The 26,084-nt window shown below is 37.9% G+C and overlaps 1 protein-coding gene across 1 annotated transcript; it reads left to right on the forward strand.

The window, feature by feature from the left end:
- The first annotated feature begins 72 nt into the window (after positions 1-72).
- MS4A14 (membrane spanning 4-domains A14) lies at positions 73-21,199 on the forward strand. Its single transcript, XM_010384981.2, is given in 7 exon segments — positions 73-210; positions 1,341-1,469; positions 3,872-3,922; positions 6,362-6,511; positions 9,193-9,291; positions 19,621-21,126; positions 21,128-21,199. Coding segments are annotated over 7 exon segments (2,145 nt in total).
- Positions 21,200-26,084: the final 4,885 nt, after the last annotated feature.

Consider the following 26,084-nt stretch of genomic DNA (forward strand, 5'->3'; position numbering starts at 1 on the left):
GGAGAGGTAGACCATGATCTGGGCAGCAATGTTTGCTCACTCTTTCTCTTACTAGAGTTCTGCCATTGAATCATGGAGTCACCATCCCAGGACAAAAGGCCAACTCACATCATCACTATAAAACCAAATGAAACTGTATGGACTGCATTTCCCTACAGACCTCATAGCTCTCTGCTGGATTTTCTGAAGGGAGAGCCAAGAGTCTTGGGGGTAAGTCCTCTCCAATCAATAGATCTTCCCAAAGGGGAGGAAAGAAGCTCATTGATTCATGTATGTCTGCAGAGATACCTCTGTGCTATTATTTTCAGGGAGGGAGTTAATTCTACTTTTCCCCCTTCACATTTCATGAGAAATTAGTACTGATCTTTGAATCCCAGCAGAGGGGGAAGCAAGAAACTAGTATAACTTTTTAAAATATCTCATTGAGGAAGTGACTTCAGGGTGTGGTGGAACCTCCCTTGAAGCTAAGAAACCTTAAGTGCAGAGGTTTGACTTCCCCTTTGTACTCTTAAAGGAACTGGGAGTGCTTCAAAATCCATATTCAAAGCTCCACAGTGAACCAAATGATAAGGCATACAAAACGTTTTTCATCACAAATGCACCCGGGGAGAGCTGTATGCACAGCCTCCATCCTTTGTACAAACAGCAAAAATCGTTACTTGGGGTGCCATAGCCCAGAGATGTGGCCTGGGGACAAAATCTAGACTGCTAGAGAAGTTGCGCCCTGAGAACCACTGCTGCTATTCTTTTCCCTGCAGACTCCTGCAAGCTGATAGGTCCACTGGGCTATTCTCCCTAGTCGGGTCCTTGGATGAATGGAAGGTGAAATGCAAGCTCATCCCAGGTTCTCCACTCATCAAACTTTTAAAACTTTTAGACAACTGGGATGAGCCCCAATTCCAAAAGCCTATACTGAATGCTGGAAAATGTGGAGGTGGGGGCTGTTAGGATAACAATAGGAAACAGGTGAGACAGAAGAAAAAAAAAAATGTAAAGGTGAATAATTTATAGTCCCTGTGCTCAAGAAGCTTATAATCTGGGGGTAGTCAGACATGTACTCAAATCTGTCTGATATAAGATTAATTGGTAACACCAAGGAGGAGAGAAAATAATAAAGAATAAAAGTGAAGGATTTGAAGTTGAAGGATCCAGGCAAGGAAAGTGGGAAGGAAACACATTGAACTGAGTCTCTTAACAATCTGAGAATGATTGACAAATGAGAGAGGAAGGCATTTGGATGGAGGGAAAAGTGTGCCATGGAGGCACACCCTGAGGGACCTGGGGTAGCCCACAGGGGCTTGTACACTTGTAACCTCATGTACCCATTTTTCTCCTCACAGGCTACCCAGATCCTGCTTGCTCTAATCATTGTGGGCCTTGGAACTATGTTTGTACTTAATTACATCCGTTTCTCCCAAAGATTTCCCCTTGTTGTCCTCACGGGATATCCATTTTGGGGAGCACTTATTGTGAGTACTTCAGAAGCTTTGGAGAAATTGCTATAAAGATAGATTTGAACTGCTTCACGTGCTAGGGTAATGAATTCCATAGATATGGCCCTCCAGGAGACCAGAAAAGGCAGTTCCCTTCATGGCAAAAGAAGCGACTCCATTTGGTCATTGCACTACCATCATCATTGTAATAACTACTCTCAGGTGCTTAAAAATTTCCAAAGCCTTTGTGTGTATAGTAAGACATTTGCTCCTCACTACTAACCCGGGAGACTAGATGCACAAATATCCTACTTTCTCCTTTGCAAATAAGGAAACTGAGCTCAAAAGTAGAGAATAACTAAACATATCTAGCTAGCATTCATGAAATCACAGACTCTGAAAGCTTTAAAGAATTTTAAGATTATCATTGCTCATCCTCCTTCTTAGCCCCAGAGACAATTTTATGAGTGGCACTCATCTAGATAATCATATAGCCATAAATATTATTCTTAGTACAGTGCTATTTCTATCCATTCCCCACAGCCTGGATTCCTAATTTTGTGCCATAATAGTTAAGGACAGACTCATTAGAGCTTCTCCTATTGTAACATACACTCCTGAGAAGACAGCAATATTACCATCTGTTTTAGTTGTATTCTGAGAATCTAGAATCATGCTTGAGGCATAGTGTGCACGAATGAATGAATGAATGAATCAATCAATCAATGAACAAATAGGTAAAATAATGAGTAAATTAGGCCACTATCTCTATTAAAAATCCATAGTCTCTTTTGATAAACAGAAATATTCCATGCCTTTTCTATAATGTGCATTTCAGAAACAACCAGCAGTTTTCATTTTCCCAATATACATAATGTAATATTCCATATGATTTTCAAACTGTACATGCCATACTGTAGAAAATCAAACAGACCAACCCCTCACTTTCTCATTTCACAACAGAATTGTCCCAGTGTGACTCTGTGTAATCTGCATGTGTGAGTTAAAATGAGGTTCTGGTCTGCTGCTTTTGAAAACTCTACTTTTCACTTAAAGGATATTTACTGAGCACATACCGTGTCTTCGATAGCATCCTAGGTGCTGAGACTGAGAATACTGGAAAACAGCTCCTCTCTGAGAGAAGTGGTGAATTGTTCTTAGATTTAGACAGTTTGTCACCTAACTGGGAGACTAGACATGAAAAAGTCAAAAGTAACCCCAAATATTTGTTCCTACATTTGTGCCAAGTGCTCTAAGAGAAGAGTTCCAGGTGCCATGTGAGGGTTTAATAGAGGACTCACCTGACCATGGAGGTCAGGGAAGTGCTTTCTGCATAGCTGCTCACTAGGTGAAGTGGGAGAAAAGCATCCCTGGCAAAGATAAAGCATGAGCCAAGGGCTTGATGTGGGAAAGAATAACCAAAAGAAGACCAAGGAATCTATCGTGATGGCACAGAATGAGGCTATAAAGGTAGGGTGTAACCAGGTTGTGCCAACCCTTTAGTCACGTTAAGAACGTGGAACTTCAATGTGAAAGCATGGGAAATCCACTGAAAATTTTTAAAGAGGATAGAGACATTTGAAGACTTGTTGAAGTATCATTGTGTTTTTCGAGTGAGAAATTAATTCAATTATAACAGTAAACTTAGGAGAATCCAATGAGAGGAGGCTGCAATCACGTGGATGAGGAAGGAGTTTCCCTGAACTAGCTTGGCGGCAATGCAGCTAGAGATGGAAAGCCTTGAGAGTGACTTGGAGGTAGAAGTGACAGGACTTGGCAATCCAATGTGGGGAGTGAAGTGGAGGGAGGTATCAAAGGTAACTTTCTGATCTCTGCAAGTCAGCTGCAGATCCTTGGACTCTAAGACCCAGATGTCCCCAAGGTCCAAGTCAGTTCCCACAGGGAAGGTTCCCATCCCTAGAACATTAAAAAAGTAAGGGGCTCCACATGGAGTGACAGAGTTCTCATTTTCCTGAGGTGGCACTAGGCTCTACACTCATGGGAAATGAGGGACTCTGATAACTACACTAGATATCAGTCCCCATATCAGCCTTTAGAGGGGTCTTCCTTGAGAAAGTCTCCCTTCACCTGCTCAGAACAGGCATAGTTCCTCCTCTTTTCTTCAAGACCCAGAGCTCAGGAATCTTTTTTTGGAGCCCCAGTTGGACCAAACATCTGGGTGGTGTCCTCTGGATCTTAGAGGAGCCTGCTTGTCCCAGCTGACCCTGGCGGAGAGTGCTTGTTCAGTGCTGAGTGAATTCAGCAGAGTTTCTTCCTACCCTACCTATGCCTACCTTCCCTACTCCCTGTTGCTCAGGTGGAAAAATTGGATGGTCTTGGAGATTCACAAACAGATATTTTGTGAATCCAAGAGAAATTATCTTGCAAGGTGGTCAAACACATCACCTGTTAACTTTTGTCTCTTGTCTTCTTAACAGTTTATTCTTACAGGATATTACACAGTAACCAACAAGAAGTCAAAAATTCTGGTAAGTCACTTAAACTACATAAATTTTAAAATCTTCTATTTTTTCTATCATCTTTATGTATAAAGCCTTTAGTAAAGTTAACTGTCAGGAAAATCTGTATGCGTCAAAGTTGCAGTTCAGATCATCCCTATTTGCCAACGCCACTCTTTGCCCCATAGACATTCTTACACTGGTTCCCATTTCCCTGGTCAAGTAAACTAAAAGAGTTGTTTATTGGAAACCATTCTGCATCCCTGTAATTCATTGTTTGTAATTAGGGGTAATTCCCTGCCCTGCACTCCCAGGACCCAGAAATATTGGACAACATCTGAAGACATTTTTGGTCATTACAAGTGGTGTTATTGGCAACAAGTGAGTAGAGGCCAGGGACATTTCTAAGCATCTAAAATGCACAGGGCAGCCTCCCCACAACACAAAAATTAGACAACAAAAAATGTTTATAGTACCAAGGTTGAGAAACCTTGCTCTAACCAAACCCAATCCTAAGATCTCAGTAATTCTTCCTCCCAATCCTAGCCCTATCTCCAATACCAACCGAGGCTTTTCTTTAGAGCCTGTCCAAGGTCTGGAAAAAAGAGTTTGGGCATCGATGCTGGATTGTTCTAGGATTGAACCAAGGCTACCACTCACTTCTGTGTTAACCTGAAGGGAAAAGTACCTACTTCCAAGGGTTATTTTGAGGGTTTAATGAGACATTACTTATAAAAGGCATGATGATGCTTAAATGTTCGTACTCCTTTCTAACCATTCTGATCTCGTTTAAGGTCCTGGGGATGTGGGCCTCTCTGAAAGTCAGTTTAACTCTGTTCTTATGGTCCTCTGCCAATTTCCTCTAGGGATAGTTACAAGCCATAGAGACATTCTGAGGGGAGGGGGAATAAATGTTTCCACCCCTGCTTATGGAAATACATGCAGACAATGCGGATGAAGCCCCAAATGGTGTTCTCCCTGTATTGACTTCCTTCCAGAGCTGAGAAATAGACTATGGGTAAGGAAAACCTACTCCTGACTCACTGAGAGCTATGCAGATGGAGATGGGCAGGAATTATGGGGGCAGGATGCTGATCCAGGCATCAGAAGACCTGACTTTTCATCACAGCCCTTTCACAAACCGTGAAAGTGATTGCTCACAGTCACTTACTTCCTGAAGTCCATTTATCTGTAAAATGGGGATAACAACAAGTGTCCTTCCTACATCACAAAAGTATAATGAGAATCAGAAGAGACTAGGCTGGGCATGTTCTTTGTCAAGCCCAATACACATGAGGGATTGATTATCTAGAGATTTTAGTCTGTAAAATGTCCTATGGGAGCCAAAATAGAGCCTTGAGAAAACAAGGGGACTAAAGACCAAGAGATGGCCTATCTATATGTTCCTGTGCATTTTTCTGCCAAAGTGCCTGTTTGCAATTAAAAACCTGGGACTGAGGTAAACATTAAGTCACAAGTACACTTTCGAGGTTTGTCACATCAAGCCACAAGCTGTTCCGGAAAGGACTGGCTGTGTAAATGCATCATTGTATTTTCCACCACAGTAGTCATAAGACAATCAATGAAGGTACAGCAAATACCTGATGAATTGAAAGGGGACACTTTTCTTTACTTTTCCTTTAAAAGAGTGATATCAGTCCTGGGAGTGGGTAGGAAGGAACAAATCGGATGATCTCTTTCCTTTAAAGGAACTCAGATATACATACCCCACCCACCCGCCCCTCCCTCCCCCCCCCAAAATAGGAATGAATAAAAGAAATTGGGTGGGGCAATGTGAAATATTCTTATTGGAACACTGAGTTCAAGAAAGAACACCTTTAAACTCCAGTCCAAATAGGTTAACATCTTTAAATGCTCATGATTCTGTTGATTATCGCTTGAATTCTCCGAGGGAATGACTGTAAACTGTGTGATTGCAGGATGTCACCTCTTTTGTTCATTTTTGTGTCTCCAGGGCCTAATGCAGTACTCACATGTATCTGGTGCACATTAAATATTTATGAAATAAATGAATAAATGGGTACTACCCTAAAAGGTGACACATTCACATTTTTAAAGGCAGAAATTGAGATTCCAAGAGATTCGGTTGCTTGCATAAGGTCCTAGTGAAACTTGGACTTGAAATGAGGTTTCATTTCCAAACAAATGTATTTGCTAACACATTGTACTGCTTCCAGATTATGAAAGATGGTGGGGATAAAATGGGATGAAATGAACATTTTCTTTAGCATTAGCCATAGAGCATCCTTGGCCTATTCTAAAACTTAGTTTGTCTTGACTTTAATGAGTCAGAATTTAGTTTCTTAAGCCTTCCAATCATACTGACCTGATGGAACAACTCTTCCCTTAGAAGTATCTGGAAAGATAAAAGCATTAAGAATTTCTTACAAGGTATTTTTGCTTTGGTTTCGATTTTGTTTATTTTATTATTTTTTAACTATCTTTCAGGGTCAAGGTGTCATGAGCATGAATGTTATCAGTTCCTTGGTTGCGATAACTGGGATTACTTTAATCATTGTCAGCTATAGACATCAAGACAAGTACTGCCAGACGTCTTCCGTTGAAGAAATATGTGCTTTAGGTAGAACTCTTTTCATTGTAAGTGGTCTTATTTTGCATGATGAATCTCTAAAATCTTATGTGAACTGTGTCCGTGATGTAATGATTCATTGATTTTTATTTTATTAACTGAAGTTGTGTGAGTATTTGAACTGACGGTTGAGAAGGGTACTGTGAGGTTATTGTTGCAATGATTAAGGAGCGATATTTTCTGGACTTGAATCCTGTTCGCATAAGTTTGTCACCTTGGCCTACTATTGTATTCCCTCTAAGACTTGGTTTTCCTCAAGTGGAAAATGAACATAATAAGAATGCTTACCTCATGGGTTGTCGTGAGGACTGCTTAAATTAAAACAGTACCTTGCACGGTTAAATAGTTAATAGGTTTAGCTAATACAATTATTATGGACACAGATTGAATTAAATTTTACTGTTTCAGCATTAATGAACAAAATGATCTAAAAGTTTGCTCAATAACACTAAGATCAAAATACAGTGGGGGAAGGTATTTAGAAGTCATTTAATAAAGTAAGGATTTTTATAAGCTTAAGACATACATTATTTCACATAATTGTAGCAATTTTGTTCATTAAAGCAGATGAGAGATCTTTTACCAGGAAATGTAATTGTCTGCACAATTTAAAGTATTTATCTAACAAGTAATCAATGACATTATTTTTAAGCATGTCAGTGACTCCAATAGGCCTTTCTCTCTAGTTCCCTAAGCAAGTCCTGGGGTTTTATTTTATTCCTATCAGCTATATCTTGAGGCTTGGGTTCTATAATTTGAAGAATATTTGAATCTGCTGAAGGGAAATAAAGTGGAATCACAGAAAATGGTCTTTCTCAGTGAATAAGAAATGAGAAGCTAGCTCCTGAATACAAGAGTTTATTTAATCCTCACAATCACTCAGTGAAATGGTCCTAGGGACCCTCTCATGTGTTCTGAGATAAATTCTAAAATTAGACTTATGAGAGATTACTAAAAGAAAGCCAGAAAACAACATAAGCAATAAGACCCTTCTCTAACTGGGCCAAGAACATGATACAACATTGTAATTCTTGGCCATTGCCGAATGGACAGGAGCCTACTACTGTTTGTTATGTTGGTATATACAAGGAAGAACTTGTATATACAGAAAGGGTTAAATCTCCAGATATAGGAAATTCTGCTATTTCCTACTCTCCATGGATGGATATTGCAAGATTAGTTACCTGCATACAGAACCATGAACAATCTCTTCCTAGTTTTCACTTATATAACTTAACAATTTCTTGCTGTAACCCAAACACCATAAGCTAAAAGAGCCAAACAGTGGGCTTTAGATGTCTCTTGGGCTGACCCCTGTCCTAAAGACCAATCTATTGTCTATACTGTGGCCAGAGTAATCATTTAAAAATGTAAATCTGAGCAATACTTAATGGCTTCCTGTAAAACATCTGATGATTAAGATCCATATCTTAAGGGCCTTACCAAACCCTGTAACACCTATCCTACCTACCTTTCTGACATTATTCCAGGACTTCATTCTTCTCACTCCACACTCTGGCCACTTCCTAGAATCCCTTAATGTGTCAAGTATCCACGACCTCAAGATGATCATAGGATCAGCTTCTTCCTGCTCTGAAGGGTCACCAGGCCAGTTATACAATTAACTCATCCTCATACTTAAATCTCAACTGAAATATCACTTCTTTAAGGAAGTTCTTCCTGACCACACCTCTACGCTCATATCTGCATAGATCCCCATTATAGTAGCGCATAGCTCGCAATCCTTCACAGCTTTTATCACAATTTAGTTAAGTAAATAATTATCTAATTACTTCTTATTGTCTGCCTCCCTTACCATGATGTAAGTTCCACAAAATCCAAGACCAGGTATATCTTGTTCAATGGAGAAAGTGAGTAAATTGCATACAATGGGGTCTTCATACATTTCAGTTTTACCAACACATATTGAATATCTAAGATTTTTGGTGTACTACAGGGAAACCAAGATTCAGAAACACACTGGGTTCAAGCAATTCTCCTGCCTTGGCCTCTCGAGTAGCTGGGATCACAGGCATGCACCAAGAGGTCCAGCTACTTTTGTATTTTTAGTAGAGACGGGGTTTCTCCATGTTTGTCAGGCTGGTCACAAACTCCCAACCTCAGTTAATCCGCCTGCCTTGGCCTCCCAAAGTGCTGGGATTACAGGCATGAGCCACCACGCCCGGCCGACCTTGGATCCACTTTAACCCAGGTCTTTCTGTCTTCATAGTTTAAACTTTTGAGGCACCATAAGTACCATGTTACTTCTCAATCTAAACATTACCTTAAAGCAAAATGGGCAAAATGGCCATCTGTGGGCTACATCCAGCCTGTATGTATGTTCTATCTGGCTCTTTAGGGAAAAACAAACAAAATAGGCATTATGGTATCCATGTTCCTACATGACAACAATTGGCTGGAATTGATGCCTCCTACGAATGCTATTACTCTCTACTCTCTCCTGGTTTAGTTCACAATGGTTGCCCAGCTCCCATGGACATTGGAGTTTGTTATCCCTGCCTTATCAGAAAGATGTAAGATGAAACTTGTGCAATGTCTGATGGCTACAGAACCATCCAAAATATGGTTTTCCCATACTTGGTGATACAGTGTAAGGGATTCTCAGCTTACATATTTAAAACAACCGCTCTCATTTCAAATGCCATTTATTTCTCCTCATTATTTGCAGGGAATTTTGTCAGTCTTACTGATCATCAGCATAGCAGAGCTCAGCATCTCTGTGACTATTGCATCCTTTAGAAGCAAGTGCTGGACACAGTCAGATGAGGTATGTTCTGATGTCTCTTAATATTATTAAGAGAACAGGTTCCTGTTCCTGTTGGGATACTGCACACAATGATGTCTGGTTTATTAGCAGGAAGAGCAGCAAGCTCAGATGCTGAAGTAAAATATCTAAACTTAGGAAGGTCAGAGAGGGGCAAGCTTAAGATTGAAGCTCACCCCACCATCTGAAACAACTATGCTTTCACTTCTTGTACTATCTGCTTTATACTCAGTCATCTTTGTTCAGACATAGCTCTTTATGTCCCTGCCAAAAATATGTAATATCAGACTTAATGGGATCCCAAGTTACTGTGACATGGGGTGTGTATTCTTGGATCATAAGATGTGTGACACAGTTCCACCACCAGGAAAGAGGTAGGGAAAAAAACTATTAATACTGATACTACATAGTATCTATAATAATTGTTATAGTTTATATTTACAGAATTCTGACTATGTCAGTCACTGTTTTAATCACTGAGCACCAACTCAATCTTAACAAAACTATAACATCTTTATTTTACATATGAAGGAAGTAAGGCACAAAGAGGCTAAATAACCTCTCCAGTATCACATAACATCAGGATTCTGACCCTCATGGTGTGTCTCCAGAGCCTGCCTGCTAAGTCCCAAATACCAGTACAGGCCTTGTGATTCATGGAGTTTTCATTTCTCTTTTTGTTTACATCAACTTTATAGAAGTATCATTTATAAACAACAAAATGTACCTATGTTGAGCTACCATCACAATCAAGGTATAGTGCATTCCTATCATCCCAAAAGGTTCACTGAACCCCTTTGCAGTCAATGTCCTCATCACCTAGATTGGTTTTGACTTTCCAAAATTTCATACTCACGGAATCATAAGTAAGTACTCTCTGTATATGGCTTCTATGGCTTCTTCCACACAGAAATATGTTTTTGAGAGTCATCCATGGTGTTGCCTCTATCAAGAACCCATTCCCTTTATGTATGGGTACATCACAATTTGTTTATCAATTTACCTTTTTTTTTTTTTGAGTCGAGATCTCACTCTATCACCCAGGCTGGAATGCAGTGGCACTATCTCGGCTCACTGCAGCCTTAATCTCCTGGACTCAAGCAACACTTCCACCTCAGCCTCCCAAATAGCTGGGACTGCAAGCATGCGCCACCACCCCCAGCTAAATTTTTTTTTTGTATTTTTTTGTAGAAATAGGGTTTTGTCATGTTGCCCAGGCTGGTCTCAAACTCCTTGGCTCAAGTGATACACCCACCATGACCTTCCAAAGTTCCGGGATTACAGGTGTGTGGCACTGCTCCCGGTCCATTTACCTTTGATGGGTATTTAGATTGTTTAAAGTTCTGAACTATTATCAATAAGTTACTGAGAATATTTGAGTTCATATGTTTATGTGGACATATTTTAGTTTCTCCTGGAGTGTTGCATGTAGGATTTGCTTGCGAGATCGTATGGTAACCAGATGTTTAACTTTATAAGAAAATATCAAACAGTTCGTCAAAGTGGCTGTATTGCTTTCCATTCTCATCAACAATGTGTGAGAGGGACAGTTACTCCATGTCATCATGAACACTTGAAACTGTCAGTGTTATCAATAATTTAGCTATTTTAGTGCGTATGTAGTGGCACCTCACTGTAGTTTTAATTTACATTTCCCTAATGACTAATGATGATGACACTCTTGCTATATGTTTATTATCCATTTGTGTATCCTCTTTTGAGATGTCTGTTCAAATATTTAGCTGAATTTTATTGGAATATCTTCTTCTTACTGGCCTTATAGGAGCCTAATTAATTCTTAATACAAATCCCTTACACATATTTGTTTCACTCTGTGATTTGCCTTTTCATTTCAATAGCTTCTTTCAAAAAAATAAATTTGATGAAGTTCCATTTATCATTTTTGCTTTTATGGTTATTTTTGTGTGTGTGTTCTGTTTAACAAAGTTTTCCCTACCCCCAAGTCATGAAGGTTTTCTTCTATCTTTTCCTACAGAAGTTTTATCATTTCAGCTTTTGTGTTTACATGTATGGTCCATTTTAACTTTTGCGTACAGTTGTAGGGTAAGGTTAGAAGTTAATGCACATTCCCCCTCATGGAGATATCCAGTTGTTATAACGCCATTTGTTGAAAATGCAATGCTTTCCTCCGGCACCTTGGTATTTTTGTTGAAAATCAATTTACTTATTACTTATTTTAGGTCTCTTCTGGATACTTTGTCTGTCTCTGGCCAATATGTCTATCCTTCCACGTATTCTACACTATCTTAATTTCTGTATCTTTAGAGTAATTCTTCTGCATTGTGGTGAAATATATATGACATAATATTTATCATTTTAGCCATTTGTTCAAATAATTGAATACATTAATAATGTTGTGTAACTCTCACCACTATCTATGCCCAAAAATTTTTCATCATCCCCAACACAAACTCTGTACCACAAAACAATCACTCCCTGATTCTCCTCCCGATTGCCCCGGTATCCTCTATCCTACTTTCTATATTATGAATTTGCCTTTTCTAGAGACCTTATATAAGTGGAATCTTACAATATTTGTCCTTCTCTAACTGGCTTATTTGAATAAGCATAATATTTTCAAGATTAATCCATGTTGTAGCATACATCAAAATTTCATTCCATGACTAAATAAAATTCCATTTTGTGTATATACCACATTTTGCTTAGCCATTAATTTGTTGATGGACACAGAAATTCCTGCCTTTTGCATATTGTGAATAACGCTGTTATGAACATAGGTGTAAAAATATCTCCTCAAGTCCCTGTTTTCAATTCTTAGGATATTGAATATATATCCTAAGAGAGGATATATATCTAAGAGCGAAATTGCTGGGTCGTATGGAAGTTCTATGTTTAACGTTTTGAGAAAATGCCAAACTGTTTTTCACATTGGTTGCACCATCTTACACTTCCACCAGCAGTGTACAAGGATTCCAATTTCTCCACATCTCCATCAATACCAACCAACAGGGGAAAAAGGAGAGCAATTATTTTCAATTTTCAATTTATGATTGACACATGGTAATTGTACTATATATGGGGTACAGTGCGATGCTTCAATGCATGTTACATTTTCTAATGATCAAATCATGGTAATTACCACATTCATCACTTTAAACATTGATCATTTCTTTGTAGTGACAACATTCAAAATTTTCTCTTCTAGCCTCCTGGAAATATACACTACATTGTTATATATCCTGGAAATATACACTACATTGTTATATATCCTGGAAATATACACTACATTGTTATATATCCTGGAAATATACACTACATTGTTATATATCCTGGAAATATACACTACATTGTTATATATCCTGGAAATATACACTACATTGTTATATATCCTGGAAATATACACTACATTGTTATATATCCTGGAAATATACACTACATTGTTATATATCCTGGAAATATACACTACATTGTTCCTTGCTATAGTCACGCTACTATGTATAGAGCTTATTCGTACTATCTATAGTAAGTGGGAACTTATTCTTCCTGTTTATAATTTTATACCCATTGACCAATCTTTCCTGGTCCTCCCAACCTCCCTACCTTCCCTAGCCTCTGCTAACCACTATTCTAGTCTTCACTTCTATGAAATCAACTTTTTTAGATTCCAAATCTGAGTGAGATCATGCAGTGTTTGTCTTTCTCAGCTTGGCTTATTTCACTTAATATAATGTCCTCCAGGTTAATTCATGTTGCCACAAATGACAGACTTACATTCTGGTTTATGGCTGAATAGTATTCTACTGTTTGTGTGTGTCTGTGCATTATATATGTAATATATAATGTATGTATAATATATATATATATATTACATTTTCTTTATTCATTTATCTGTAGATAAGCATTTAGGTGGATTCCTTATCTTGGCTCTTGTGAATAGCACTGCAATAAATATGGGAGCACAGATGTTTCTCCAACTGTCTTCATTTCCTTTGAATATATACCCTGTAATGGGATTGCTGGATCATATTTGTTTTTATCATGGCCATCTTTCTTTTCTTTTCTTCTTTTTTTTCTTTCTTTCTTTCTTTTTCTTTCTTTCTCTTTCTTTCTTTTTCTTTTTTCCCTCCCTCCCTCCTTTCTTTTTTCTCTTTCTTTCTCTTTCTTTCTTTCTTCCTTTCTTTCTTTTTCTTTCTTTCTTAAACAAAGACTCTGTCACTTAGGCTAGAGTGGCACAAGATCACAGCTCACCACAGCCTCAAACTCCTGGGCTCAAGCAATCCTCCTGTCTCAGTCTCCTAAGTAGCTGGGACAAAAGGCATGTGCCACCACAGCCAGATAAATTTTTATTTTTGTAGAGACAAGGTCTTGCTATGTTGTCAGGGCTGGTCTTGAACTCCTTCCTTTAAGCCATCCTTCCACCTTGGCCTTCCGAACTGCTGGGATTAAAGGCATGAGTCACCGCACCCAGCCCTACATAACGGCCATCTTAGCGGGTATGAAGTGGTATCGTATGCTTTTGATTTGCTTTTACCTAACGATTTCATGTTGAGCATCCATGTATACATCTTCTTTGGAGAAATATTTTTTATGGTATTGCCTGTTTCTTAATTGGGCTGTTTTTGTTGTTGTTGTTGTTGAATTGTAGAGTTCTTTATATATTCTGGATATTAGTCCCTTAGTAGATAAATGATTTGCAAATATTTTCTCCTATTCTGCAGGTTGTCTTTGCACTTTCTTGATGACCTTTTGATGCACAAAAGTTCTTTATTTTTATGAACTATAATTAATCTATTATTTTGTTGTTGTTTTCTGTGCTTTTCTTGTCACATCCATGAAATTATTCCCAAATTGTCATGAAGATTTCTTCCAATTTTTTTCCATGACATGTATAGTTTTAGCTCTTAGGCTCAGTGTTTGATTGATTTTGAATTAATGTTTGTATATGGTATAAGGTAAGGGTTCAACTTTATTCTTTTGCATGTGGCTGCCCAGATATTCCAGCATCATATGTTGAAAAGATTCCTTTCCCCACTGAATATTCTTGGTGTCTATGTTGAAAACTGATTTACTATATAATGTGATATATGTGAGCATTTATTTCTGAATGATTCCATTGGTCTATATATCTTCCCTTATGCCAGGTACCATATTGATATTTTTGTTTTGTTTTGTTTTGTTTTTAAGATGGAGTCTTGCTCTGTCACTCAGGCTGGAGTGCAGTGATGAGATCTCAGCTCACCGCAAACTCTGCCTCCTGGGTTCAAGCAATTCTTCTGCCTCAGCCTCCCGAGTAGCTGGGACTATAGGCGCATGCTACCATGCCAGGCTACTTTTTGTACTTTTAGTAGAGACAAGGTTCACCATATTGGCCAGGCTGGTCTCGAGCTCCTGACCTCAGGTGATCCACCTGTCTCGGCCTCCCAAAGTGCTAGGACTACAGGCATGAGCCACCGTGCCTGGCCCCATATTGTTTTAATTAGTGTAGCTTCATAGTATGTTTCAAAGTTGGAAAGTATAATCACTCAAAGTTTATTATTCTTTTTCATTGTTGTTTTGGCTCTTCAGGGCCTCTTAAAATTCCATATGAACATGGGGATTCATTTTTCCATTTCTGGGAAAAAGACTGTTGGAATTTTGATAGAAATTGTATTGAATCTGTATATTTCTTTGAGTGGCACTGACATCTTAACAATTTTAAATCTTCTTATACATGAACACAAGATGTCTCTTCATTTATTTAGGTCTTTAATTACTTTCAGCAATGTTTTGTATTTTTTAGCATAGAGGTCTTTCATCTCCTTGGTTAGATTTATTCTAAAGTATATAATTATTTTAGGTGGCATTATAAATGAAATTGCTTTTTAAATGTTCTTTTTATATTGTTTATTGCTGTTATACAGAAACAACAATGATTTTTTTGGGTTGCTGTTATATCTTGAACCTTGTTGAATTCCTTTATGAGGTCTAGTAGCTTTCTTGTGGATTTGGGAGGATTTTTTATATAGGAAGATCATGTCATCTGAAAATAGAGACGTCCTTAATCTCTTCTTTTCTAATTTGGATGAATTTTATTTCCTTTTATTTTCTAATAGCTCTAGCTAGAGCTTTTAGTACAATATTGAATAGCAGCACTGAAAGAAAGCATTCTTATACAGTTCCTGATCTTAGGGGGAAAGCTTTTAATCTTTCACCACTGAATATGATATGAACTGTGTGTGTTTTATAAAAAAACTTTACATATTGAGGAATTTTCCACCTCTTCCTACTTTTATGAGAGGTTTTCTCATGAAAGGCATTTCATCAAATGCCTTTTCTAGTCCAAGTGAGATGATTGTGTGTGGGTTTTCCAACATTATATTAATGTGATGTGTTACATTTGTTGATTTTCTTATTGTACTATCCTTGCATTTTGCTTATAAATTTCACTTCATCATAGAATAATCCTTTTCTAATATTTTGCTGGCAATTTTTATATCTACACTTATAAAGGATATTAATCTGTAATTTTCTTTTCTTGTGACATAATTATCTGGTTTTGGTGTCAAGGTAATGGTGGCCTCATAGAATGAGTTAGGCAATTTTCCCTTCTCTTCAAGTTTTCAGAAGAGTTTGAGAATAATTTTTTTTTCTTTTTTTTTTTATTATACTTTAAGTTCTAGGGTACATGTGCATAACGTGCAGGTTTGTTACATATGTATACTTATGCCATGTTGGTGTGCTGCACCCATCAACTCGTCAGCACCCATCAATTCATCATTTATATCATGTATAACTCCCCAATGCAATCCCTCCCTCCTCCCCCCTCCCCCCTCCCCATGATAGGCCCCAGTGCGTGATGTTCCCCTTCCCGAGTCCAAGTGATCTCATTGTTCAGTTCCCACCTATGAGTGAGAACATGCGGTGTTTGGTTTTCTCTTCTTGTGATAGTTTGCTAAGAATGATGGTTTCCAGCTGCATCCATGTCCCTACCAAGGACGCAAACTCATCCTTTTTTATGGCTGCATGGTATTCCATGGTGTATATGTGCCACATTTTCTTAATCCAGTCTGTCACAGATGGACCTTTGGGTTGATTCCAAGTCTTTGCTATTGTGAATAGTGCCGCAATAAACATACGTGTACATGTGTCTTTGTAGTAGAATAATTTATAATCCTTTGGGTATATACCCAGTAGTGGGATGGCTGGGTCATAGGGTACATCTAGTTCTAGATCCTTGAGGAATTGCCATCCTGTTTTTTTCTTTACATTTTGGTGGAATTCACTGGTGAAGCCATCTGATCCAGAAGTTTCCTTTGTTGGGAAGTTTTAGATTACAAATCTTTTCACTTGTTATGGATCTGTCAAGATTTTCTATTTCTTCTTGAATCATTTTAGGTAATGTGTGTGTTGCAAGGAATTTGCCCATTTCTTATACAGTATCTGAGTTTTTGGGATATAATTTTTTACAGTATTCTTTCACAATACTTTTTCTCTCTATAAGGTCGGTAGCAACGTCCTCACTTTTATGTCTTGTTTTAGTTGTGTTTTTGTCTTTCTGCTTTTCAGTACAGGTAAGGGTTGATCAATTTTGTTGATCTTTTAAAAGAATCAACATTTGGGTTCATTGATTTTCTCTATTGTTTTTCAATTCTCTATGGAGATTTCCCTTCTGCCCCACTAAAATTGTGCTAGAGTAATTCTCGAAATCAGATAGTGTAAATCTTCCAACTTTGTTCTTTTTCAAAATTGTTTTGGCTGTTCTAGGTCAGACGAATTTCCATGTAAGTTTTAGAATTAGTTTATTGATTCCTACAAAAATCTTGCTGGGATTTTGGTTGGAATTGTACTGAACCTATAGATAATTCATAAACAATTTACTTCCTAGTAATATGTAGTCTTCTGATCCATGTCCATGAAACATGTCAATATTTTCTTACAGCTCATTTCATTTCTCTCAGCATTATTTTATGATTTTCAACGTACAAGTCTTATGCATACTTTGTTAAATCTATCTGTAATTATTTCATTTTTTCTTGATATTGTACATGGTATTTTTAATTTACTTTTACATGTTCATTCCTACATATAGAAATGCAATTTATTTTTATATACTGGTCTACTATGACCTTTCTAAACTAACTTATTAGTTCCCATAGCTTTTTTTAATAGAGTTCCTAGAATTTCTAAGTAGATAACCATTTTAAATATTAATAAAGACACTTTTACTCCCAGACTTTATGCCTCATTCTTCTTGCCCTATTACACTGTGTAGCCTCCAATACAATGTTTAAAATAAGTGATGAAAATAGTCTATCTTTCCTTGTTCTTGATCTTAGGATGAAAATGTTCAATATATCACTCTTAAATATGATGTTATTTGTAGGTTTTTTACAGAGCAAATTTACTCTGTTATGTAGATTTTTAAAAATCATGAATGGGTATTGGCTTTTGTCATTTTTCATCTTCTGCTTTCACCTTTATTGTATTATTTGTATATTATACAACTAGAGGAGAGTACAAATCCTGTTTTAAGCCCTTTAGAAACAATATTAAAGTAAGTTACTCACACTAAATTACTCTTCAATTGAATTCAGTGAATACAGATCTTTAATCCACTAATGGCATAGTAACGTGCAAAGTACAACAGGGGATTCAAAAATAATAAAATATGTACCTTGATCTCAAGAAAAGGAAAGGAAAAGTGAACTCTACATTTACAGAGAAATTTCTCTGTGCCAGTTTCTGTGCTTGAAAGTATTATTTCATATGGTCTTTAGTCATAGCCACCCTGAAGTAGGAAGTAGGTGAAGTTATTAATACAAGAAGCATAGATCAGAGAGGAAAGCACAAGACCTTGGATTCAACTACAATGTTTAAATCCTTCCTAGGTAAACAGCTCTACGATACTGGTCTGGTTATTTAACATCTCTGAACCTCAGTTGCCTCAATTCTAAAAGAAGGATAATAACTTTATAGGGATGTCATACCAATTCTTTGGGATGACTTTGGAACTTTGTCTAGCATCTGGTAATCACTGAGTTCTCATTAATGATGAGGAAATTTAAAATCATAGCACTTAAGAGCTTGAATAAACAGAGAAACTATAATTCATTCTTTCAAACCTCTTTTTAAATGAAAGAATAAATTAAAATTCACATGAAACAAAAGTTTGAGGATTCTTAGAAATATAGAAATCTCTTCCAAAGTACCATTTATACTCACATAAATAGTCCTTCAATAGAGATGAAATATAGGTGTGAAAAAAACTAATTAGGAGAGTGGGAAATACAATGTATTATGTAAGAGAATGTGTAGATTCTCAATCTAGGCCTGCTATTAGCCAACGAGGTAAGCATAATTAATTCATTTAATCACTGAGTTCTGATCCACTTCATCAAATAGAACAAGTAGTCTATTCTGACTCCATGAATTACCTCAGAAAGGTATAATTCATGGAGTCAGAATAAAAAGCAGCAGGTTGTGCTGCAGTAACAACCTCCTAAAAATTATAATAATAACATGATAACTAATGGAAAGCATTGCAGGTTGTATAAGATGCTGTCACTTAGCTGTTTAAAAAACTCCAATAGCTTTCTCTTATTTGTAAAGGAAAGTCCAAATTTCCTAGCCTAGCATACCATCTAATAATATCAGCAATATCTAACTGTCTACCCTCTGCCATCACACCATGCTGTATCACAATCTTGTGTTTTTGTACCCGCTGTTCCACTGCTGCTTCTACCTGGATTCTGACTCCTGTCTTATTTCACCTTACCATCTATGCCTGAGTAATTCCTACTCAGCTGTTAAGACATAGATTAAATATTGCCTCTTCTGTAAAGCATTTCCAGGTTGTCTCAGAATCAGGTCATCCTCTATGTTTCCATAAAGCACTAAGTATCTATTTATATAATTGCATTTGCTGAATTGTATTACTATTATCTATTTATATGTTGATGTACAGATAATTGTGAGCACCTTAAGGGAAAAACCCACATATAATTGTCTTTGATTCCCAGCATTTAGTTCATCTAGGTGATCAACAAACCATTACAGATTAAGCATGAATATATGAATATTGACTAGATGATATAAAATGTCTCAGAAGCTTTATAATATTAAGTATGGGAGGAATTTTTGAGGCAATCTTAATCAAATGCCTCTGTTCAATATTTGAAAAACTAAAAGGTGATGACTTTTCTAAAATAATACCAATAAGTTGATGGTAAAGGCAGGGCTGGCATTTTTCTGCCTTCTCATTTAGATGTTATTTCCTATCTACTGTCTTAAGTCAGAGATGAAAAGTAACTTGGAAAAAAAAAATCATACATGATTCTGTCATATTAATTACCCTCATCCTTGGTTTTATAGGTCCTGTTTTTCTTGCCTTCTGATGTTACTCAAAATAGTGAACAACCTGCCCCAGAAGAAAATGCTCAATTACAATTTGAGCTTCAAGAAGAGTTTTCCAGTGACGATTCAACAACAAACGCACACTCTGTTTTCTTTGGAGGCTATGCTTTCTTCAAGTTAAGACTCTCTAGAAGTCCTTTAGTCTCCCAACCAGGTAATAAAGGTACGGAATTTGTGCCAGATGAACAAAAGCAAAGTATCCTTCCATCTCCCAAATTTTCAGAGGAAGAAATTGAACTAAAACCTTTGCCTCCTACATTAGAGGAAAAGCCCTCAGAAAATATGCCCATTCAGCTCGACTCTACATTTAAACAAATGAAAGATGAAGATCTACAATCTGCTATTGTACAACCTTCCCAAATGCAAACCCAGTTTCCGCAGGACCAAGCTGTGTCACTCCAAGTTTTCCCATCCCATTCTATACTAAAACTCGAAGATCTGTCACCTGAAGACTTGCCATCCCAAGCTCTACCAGTAGAAGGCCTGTCAGAACAATCCATGCCATCTAGGTCTACAACATCCCATGACAAACAGTCTTATAATCTGACAGCTAATGACCTGCCCCCTCAAGGCATACTATCCCAAGACACACCATCTCAAGATATGCTGTTTCCTGACATGACATCCCAAGACATGAAATCCCTAGATATGCTATCTCAAGACACATCACCCCACAACATGCCACCCCAAGACACACCTTCCCAAGATATGCTATCCCAAGCTCTATCAGCACATGCCATATTACCTGAAGCCTCAACACCCCATATTGTGCAGTTCCCTAAAATACAACAGCTACTTCAGCAGCCCCCAGATCTTCAACCAGAAAACACTGAACCTCAAAACCGGCAAATTTTACAAATGTCATATCAAGATATTAGATCAGAAGTTATGGAAGAGACCAAAGAATGGAAATCTGAGGAGGAACTCCATAGAAGAAAATCCTCAAGACGGCATTCCTTAAACCAGCAAACCAAAGCCTTGCAATACTTAAGGAGATATTCTTTAGACATGCAAACCAAAGGACATAAATCCTCAAAGAGGCGTTCCTTAGATCAGCAAAGCAAAGGCTGGCAATCTCCAATGCGGAAATCCTTAGACCAGCAAATCAAAGACTGGCTATCCCCAAAGAGGCACTCCATAGATAAGCAAGTTCAACTTAATCAAACTACAGAGCAACTCCCAGATCAACAAGTTGAAGATCAGCAAGCCAAAGGGGAACGACACCCAGAAGGACAATCTAAAGATGGACAAGTTAAAGACCAGCAGACTGATGAGGAGCAACCCTCAAAGAAGCAAATCCAGGGTCAGCAAACCGAAGACCAGCAGACCCAAGAGAAGAAATCCCTGAAAGGACAATCCCAAAATGTTCGAGCTGAAGGACAGCAAGCTCAGGTGGAGAAAGTGCCAAAACTGTTATGCCAAGATTCAGAATCCCAAATACAGCAATACCAATTCTGGCAATACCCACAAAAGCAGTCTCCAGACTGGACAACCCAAGACTGTAAATCTTTTGGCCAAGAATCCCCTGAATGGATAACTCAAGGCTGGAGAAACAAAGATTATAAAGCAAGAGAATGGCAATTTGAAATGCAGCACTGGCAAACACAGGATCTATTAGAGAAAGAAGCCCTAAAGCAGATAGCTCTATACCGCGAAGTCCAAACCCAGCACACAACAGCCCAACATAACCTAGAATATCAAGCCAGTCAAGATAAAGACCAAGAAGACCTTCAATCCAGAGTTACACAGAAAGGAGATATGTATACTAGAGACATCAAACCAGGGGACATGAAATGTACAGGGCAAGCCTCAGGAGACCTGCAATCAGAAAACGTGAAGCCAGATTTTCATTCTTCTTCTGGCCAAAGCTCAGTACAAGACACGTGTGTAGGCCATTTGTCCCATTTAGATTCAGAACAAGATGTGCAGCCAAGCACTTCAGCTTCCTCAAATTCATATAAAGAAGATGTGAATTTAACTTCTACTTCATGTGATCCGAAAGAGCAACAGCAATCTGAAGACTCTGACTAACATGCAGAATCTACTCAAGTGCCTCACTGCCCCCGTTAATGGAATTAAATTAGGAAAAAACAATATTGTCTCCTCCAACCTGCATACTCAATTGTGGTTGCTACCTAATTAGCTTACAAAAAAATGAAGGGCATGCTGAGCACTCAATTTGTTCTTACTGAAAATAAAATGACAACAAACCAAATGTTAACACTGTATCATCACTTTCTGTATGTGAAGAAATAATTCACATGTATACTCCTTGTCATCAAAGTTAGTGCTTCAGTTTATAATCACGACTTCATCTTATAACTTAATATCTAATGGCCCTACTTTGGTGTGATGATAGTATTTTTCATCTCCCCCTTTTGGCATTATAGGAGTTCAGAAAATCAACCACAGGGAAGTCTGTGAAGGCTCTCTAAGGGTTCATGAACCAAAAGAGTCAGCAAGAAACAATAATTTCTCCCATTTCCCTGTCTTGCTGTTTCCAATCCTCTTATTTACTGTCCCTCCTCATATCTATGTTGAGGATATATGGACTGAGTTTGTTCAACTGTTAATGAGGTAGAATGTGGCAATGAATACAGAATGTGACAGATGGAGTGGGAGGGATTAAGAGATATCTAGAGATAGGAAAGTAGAAATTAGGGAAGAACAGAGATGCAGATGTCATAATAGAAAATATGACATAATGTATTGAGTGAAGCTTCAGCTCCCTTCTTTATGCCTGCATTTACTGATTCTAATTTCTCAACCCTTATGATACATAATTTCATCCTCTGTCATCAAAGGAAATTGTGTTATCAAAAGCTATCAGTTACCTCAATCTTCCAAGCCTAATCATGGTTTTTTTTTTTTCAATCCTCTTTCCCTTTATCTCTTTGATACATTTGGATACTATCCCTTTTTTTTTTTTCAATTTTTATCACACCCATTAACTTCTGTGTTTTGTGCTTCCTGTTTCAAAAATTCTATAATAGGTATTTCTAGGGATCTCTCCCCAACTTTATTCATTTTTTTGTAATGACAATGCACTATTACAGTTGTCTCACCATCTTGTGAATAATCCAGACTGTGTCATATTTGTGTCTTCTATAGAATTTCAGCACAGAGTCTTGATTCAAGAATACATTCAATAAAACATTTTTAAGGGCATAAATGGGAGCTTGGAGTCTCTACTGACAGGTGAACGGAGAAGTTATATGTAGCAGTATAATAAGATACAGAGCTCCTTATGACTGGCTATATGTTCCTTGCTGCCTGTGCCTTTGTAGTAAAATGTTAGCTTTCTGAGCGTCACATGATTGCTTGACCTTGATAGAGTCCTTATCTGAGTTAGCCTTTAGTTCCTGAATGACCACCACCTTGTATTTAACTTACTCTGAAAAATGCTAATAATTTCTACCTTTTGCTTTAGCTAGATTAGCATGTGCTTCTGTAGTGCCTATGTAAAGAGTTTAACTTTCAGTCTACAAACTCAGGTGTTTAGGAAGAATATATAAACACACACACACACACACACACACACACAATTTTATATCAAATTCTTTGAGAATCTAACCCATACGGTTACTCTTGCCAATTTATCCCTATATCTACCCAACATACACACATACACATTTCTGCAGAAATGTACAAGGATCCTGGAATCTTAAATAGTGCCAAGTCACTGGAGAGACAATTTCCATCATCAGTGACTAGTCCACACCAGTTACCACTGAGAAACTTATAGGCCCAGTTCAAATATACCTTATGTGTCCTGTGAACTTGTTGCTTCTATGCTACATTTGGAACACAGGAATTTTTCCAAAATTGCAAGAATACAATGCCTATGGGTTAGACTTACAATGTGAGAATGGAAGAATGTAAAAAGCACTTCTGACGTCTTTCCATCCCACTGAGGGAGATGCTAAGGGGCAAGTCAGAAGCTCCCAAAGCACCCAGAACCCATAGTTAACCTTTCTAATCTACAGAAGTCTCTCTTTTCTCTCTGTTTCTCAAAGGCATTTTCCCTTGACCTCTCCTTTCTGAGACACCTAATACTGTCCTGTCAATGAGTTTGGGTCTAAAGTTGACAAAATCAAATGTGTTTAAGATCCATAAGGAGGCCGGGCGCGGTGGCTCAAGCCTGTAATCCCAGCACTTTGGGAGGCCGAGACGGGTGGATCACGAGGTCAGGAGATCGAGACCATCCTGGCTAACACGGTGAAACCCCGTCTCTACTAAAAATACAAAAAACTAGCTGGGCGAGGTGGCGGGTGCCTGTAGTCCCAGCTACTCCGGAGGCTGAGGCAGGAGAATGGTGTAAACCCGGGAGGCGGAGCTTGCAGTGAGCTGAGATCCGGCCACTGCACTCCAGCCTGGGAGACAGAGCCAGACTCCATCTCAAAAAAAAAAAAGATCCATAAGGAAATATAATGTTTGAAGTAACTGTTTAAAAGACAAAATGCAAAAGGCTGTGGGAAACTAGAAAATTTATGATTTGCTTAAAGGCAACCTAATTTTTTTATTAAAAACTGTCTTATTCCAAATATAATATGTCTTTCTTAGAATATGTCAGGCTTATTTGTAGCAAAATTGGGAAAAGTTGATTTAAGATACTACTGTCTTATACACTCAGTTCCCAAGAACTGTGGAAAAAAATAAGTTGGCTGCTTACAATTGCATTTTCATTTACTAGACTCAATATCCTACAGCTAACTTACACTTCCCAGCCGCCTTGCATCTAGGTAGGTGAGAAGGTAATGATTGCCAATGGAATATAAAGTTTGACTCCTAAAATCGCCAGCATTATTTCTATAATATTTTTTTCCCTTGTGCACTGGCCAGATGTAGAGAATCTAGGATCCACAAGATCTTGAGTCTCTAGAGAATGGAGCCTGGTCCATAAATCATGGTGTAGATTACTTCCAATTTGAATATTCAACTGGATTGTGATCTAAAAGAAAAACCCATATTACGGCAAAGAATGCATGGAGCTGTTTGGCTAGAAGGTAGTCTAAGCTGAGTAATAGAGTCTTTAAGGCACAAAAAAAGTCAAATCTTGCTCAAAATGGCAGAAATCTTACTCGTATCTCCTTGTGTTAGTTACCTACTGCTACATAACAAATTGCCACAAAGGTAGCTGCTTAAAACAACAAGCTTATTATCTCTCAGTTCAGAAGGCCAGGAAAGTTTGGTTAAATTATTTGTTCAGAATATCACATGGCTAAAATCAGAGGACCGGCCAGGGGTTCTGGGGTTGGGCTCCTCTTCAAAGTTCATCCATTGTTAGAAGAATCCAGTCCTTGTGGCTGCAGGACTGAGGTTCCCATTTCCTTGCTGGCTGTCAGCTGAGAACTGCTCCTGCGTTCCTTCTCATGTGATCCCTTCCATCTTCAATCTCGTAACAGTGTGTCAAGTCTTCTCAAACCCAAATCTGACTCCCTCTCCTGCATCTGGTTTTAAGGAGTCATTTAATTACACTGGACTTACTTGAATAATCCAAGATAACCTATTTTAAGATAAATTGATTAATAACCTTAAATTTCTGTGCTCCTTTTCTCATTGAAGATAACCACAATCAGGAAAGACTGTGGGCTCCCATAAATAGTACACGTGGAAAAATACACATAATGTTAAAAATTAATGTTTTCCTAATTTCTTAGAAACACGTTTGACTTTTAAAGTGGGAACTAACTGAGTTGGTGTTTTAAAGAGATTACTGTGGCTGCAGTGTGGAGGATGAATTGGAGAAAGAAAGATGGAGGCAGGGAGTCAATTAGGTCATGAAATAGTGAAGAAAGAGATACTAAGTGATCTAGGGATGTATAGAAGAGTAGAGACTAAAATGATAACTCAAGAGTAAAACTGTCATGATCGGACAGGAACTAGAGGTGTAGAATTGAGGAAAATGAAGAATAAACCATCTTCTCTAGCTTAAAAGATTAGTTGGCTGAGACATCATTACCATCAACAAAACAGAGGAAGAGGCACAGGTTGGAGCAAGAGTAAGGGGCATAGTCAGTTCTTTCTAGTGTGGTGTATTAATCAGGGTCCTCCAGAGAAACAGAACCAAGAGGATTAGATAGATAGACAGACAGATACAGATAGACATATAGAAGATAGATAGAAGATAGATAGATAGAATATAGATAGATAGATAGATAGATAGATAGATAGATAGATAGATAGATAGATAGATAGATAGATGAGGAAGTGTCTCACATGATTATAAGGCTGAGAAGTCCCAAGATCTGAAAGCTGGAGACCCAGGAGAGCTGATGGTATGTTCCAGTCTAAGTCCAAAGGCCTCAGAACCAAGAGTTTAAATTCCAGTTCAAGTCTTAGTCTGAAGATAGGAAAAGTCCAGTGTCCCAGCTCAAAGACAGGCAGAGAAAGCAAATTTTCTCTTGCTCAGGCTTTGCTTT

This window comes from Rhinopithecus roxellana, chromosome 15, assembly GCF_007565055.1.
Source record: "Rhinopithecus roxellana isolate Shanxi Qingling chromosome 15, ASM756505v1, whole genome shotgun sequence".
NCBI lineage: Eukaryota > Metazoa > Chordata > Mammalia > Primates > Cercopithecidae > Rhinopithecus > Rhinopithecus roxellana.